A 1902-nucleotide genomic window follows, 5' to 3' on the forward strand; every position below is an offset into this window, starting at 1 on the left:
ACTGTCTCCAAAGACTTGGGCGTCTTCCGGGCCCATTTCAGTCTGAGAGCAGGGGTCAGTGGTCGAGCATCTGGGCCAAGAACCGAAATAGAATCTGGGGCCAAAAGACGGACCATTCAGGACCGCCCCAAAGAAGAGCCCGGGTTTCCCTGCGCCCCTCCCTCGGATACTCGCCGGGTAACTCCAGCGCGGGGAGCCCCACCGCCCTGTTCCCGAGACCGGTCGCCCAGCCCGCGGTAGCCTGCGGGGGACACTTAGGAGAGAGCGGGTGAGTCCGATTCCCCCAAGGCAGAGCCGGAGTCCCTCCCCCGTCCCACAGCCCGGCGCTGTGGCGCAGGACGCGACTCCCGGGCGCGGGGCGGGCGCGCCAGGGGAGGGGCGGGGGTCCGCGCCCTCGGGCTGGCCGGCGGGTCGCGGCGGGTCGCAGCCCCCTCCTGGGCGGGCCTTCGCGTCCCGCCCCCGGCCTCGGCTCGACCCCCCCCCCGCCTGACGTCAGGGGAGGAGGGGACGGGAGAGCGGCGGCTGCAGCGCTGGGAGCGAGTCGGCGCCCGCCGCTGTGGCGCGGGGAGCCGGAGCCCGGGGGCCGAGCCGAGCTGGGACCGGGGGGCGGCGGCGGAGGGGCCGCGGAGGAGCGCGGGCGGGCGGGCGCGCGCAGGCGGGCGAAAGCGCGCGAGCAGGGGCGCCCCGCGGCCAGAGCCGAGCGCGAGGGCGGCGCCCGGGGATTCTAGCCGCCGAGAAGAGGTGAGTGAGGCCGGGGTGTCGCGGGGCCGCCTCTGCGGGACGCCGGGGCCGCCGCTTTGTCCCCCGACTCGTGCAGGGGCCGCCACACGAGCGAGGGACAGGGTCTGGGGGCGCAGGGAGGGGCGCGGCGGGGACAGCTGTCCGCCGGAGGTCGTGCGCGCCCCGCGGGCTGCCTCGTGGGGGCTGGCGAGCGAGGCGCGCAGTGTCTGCAGCCCTCGGGTCTGAGGGAGGCGCGGGTCGGTGTGGGGGTGCGGAGCTAAGGAGCGCGGGGGTCCCTCGTGCTGTCCGGTCCGCGGCCGGAATCTCCACCGGGCCCCCTGGCTGTCCCGGGCTCCCCCACCTCCGACGGAAAGTTTGGGGCGGGCTTGGACTGAGGCCGATGTTGTGGGATCGGATTTCCCTGCCGCGGCCCCCCGCCCGCCCATTCCGCTGTGGAGGCGGGTTGCCCTGGAAAGCCAGGCTGGGGATCCGAGGCGGGCCGCCCCGACCCGGGCCAGAGCGCGCGTCCTGCAGCGGTGGAGCGTCGTTCGCTGCCGGCCGCTCGGGGTGGTCAAGGTGGGGGGAAGCACCCCTCCCCCCCATTCCTCACCCCGGGGCTGCCCCTGTCTCCGCTGTCCGGAGAGGAGCTGGCGAGGGTGGGGGACACCCCTGTGTGGGCAGATCGTCGGCGCACCGCGGTGTCCCGCCCGGGCCGGGAGCGAGGGGCAGAGGGGGGGCTGGGGGTGTGCGTTGGGGCACGGGTGGGTGGGTGAACTTCACCCAGCCCCAGCCCTTCCCGCGCCTGAGCGCGCGGGGCCGACAGGGGGCGTCGGCAGCCGGGGCTCCGCCACGCTCCCAGCACCGCCGCTTTGTTTGCATTCAAATCCCCGGAGCTGGGGGAGGGGAGAGCTCGGGGTGGGGGACCAAGGACTGCGTCCTGACAGGGACCCTTTGTTTTGGGGTGAGCGGGTCCCCAGCTTCTGTGTCTCTGTGCCCAGTCTCAGAGGGCTGGAGCAGTGAAAATCGACCCAGAGGGCCTACCCAGACCAGGGCTTCTCGGGGCGCAGTCCCTGAGTGGGGAACGTCCGTCAGACCCCTGGGGATCACGGTGGGCGCCGGCCCAGCTCCGAGCGCCCCCGACGGACCTAGAGGAACCCCTGTCGAGCTCCCCTTCTGGCCCTC

General features: G+C 74.3%; 1 protein-coding gene across 1 annotated transcript in view; it reads left to right on the top strand.

The window, feature by feature from the left end:
- Positions 1-1120: 1120 nt before the first annotated feature.
- The window catches only part of SEMA4C (semaphorin 4C), a gene marked incomplete at both ends in the record, with an annotated part of 5302 nt that continues 4520 nt past the window's right edge, over positions 1121-1902 (top strand). The window contains 2 exon segments of the mRNA XM_084234800.1: positions 1121-1162; positions 1164-1376. Of these exon segments, the coding sequence (XP_084090926.1) occupies positions 1121-1162; positions 1164-1376 (255 nt within the window).

Source organism: Talpa europaea (assembly GCF_964194135.1).
Source record: "Talpa europaea genome assembly, chromosome: 6".
Classification (NCBI taxonomy): Eukaryota; Metazoa; Chordata; class Mammalia; order Eulipotyphla; family Talpidae; genus Talpa; species Talpa europaea.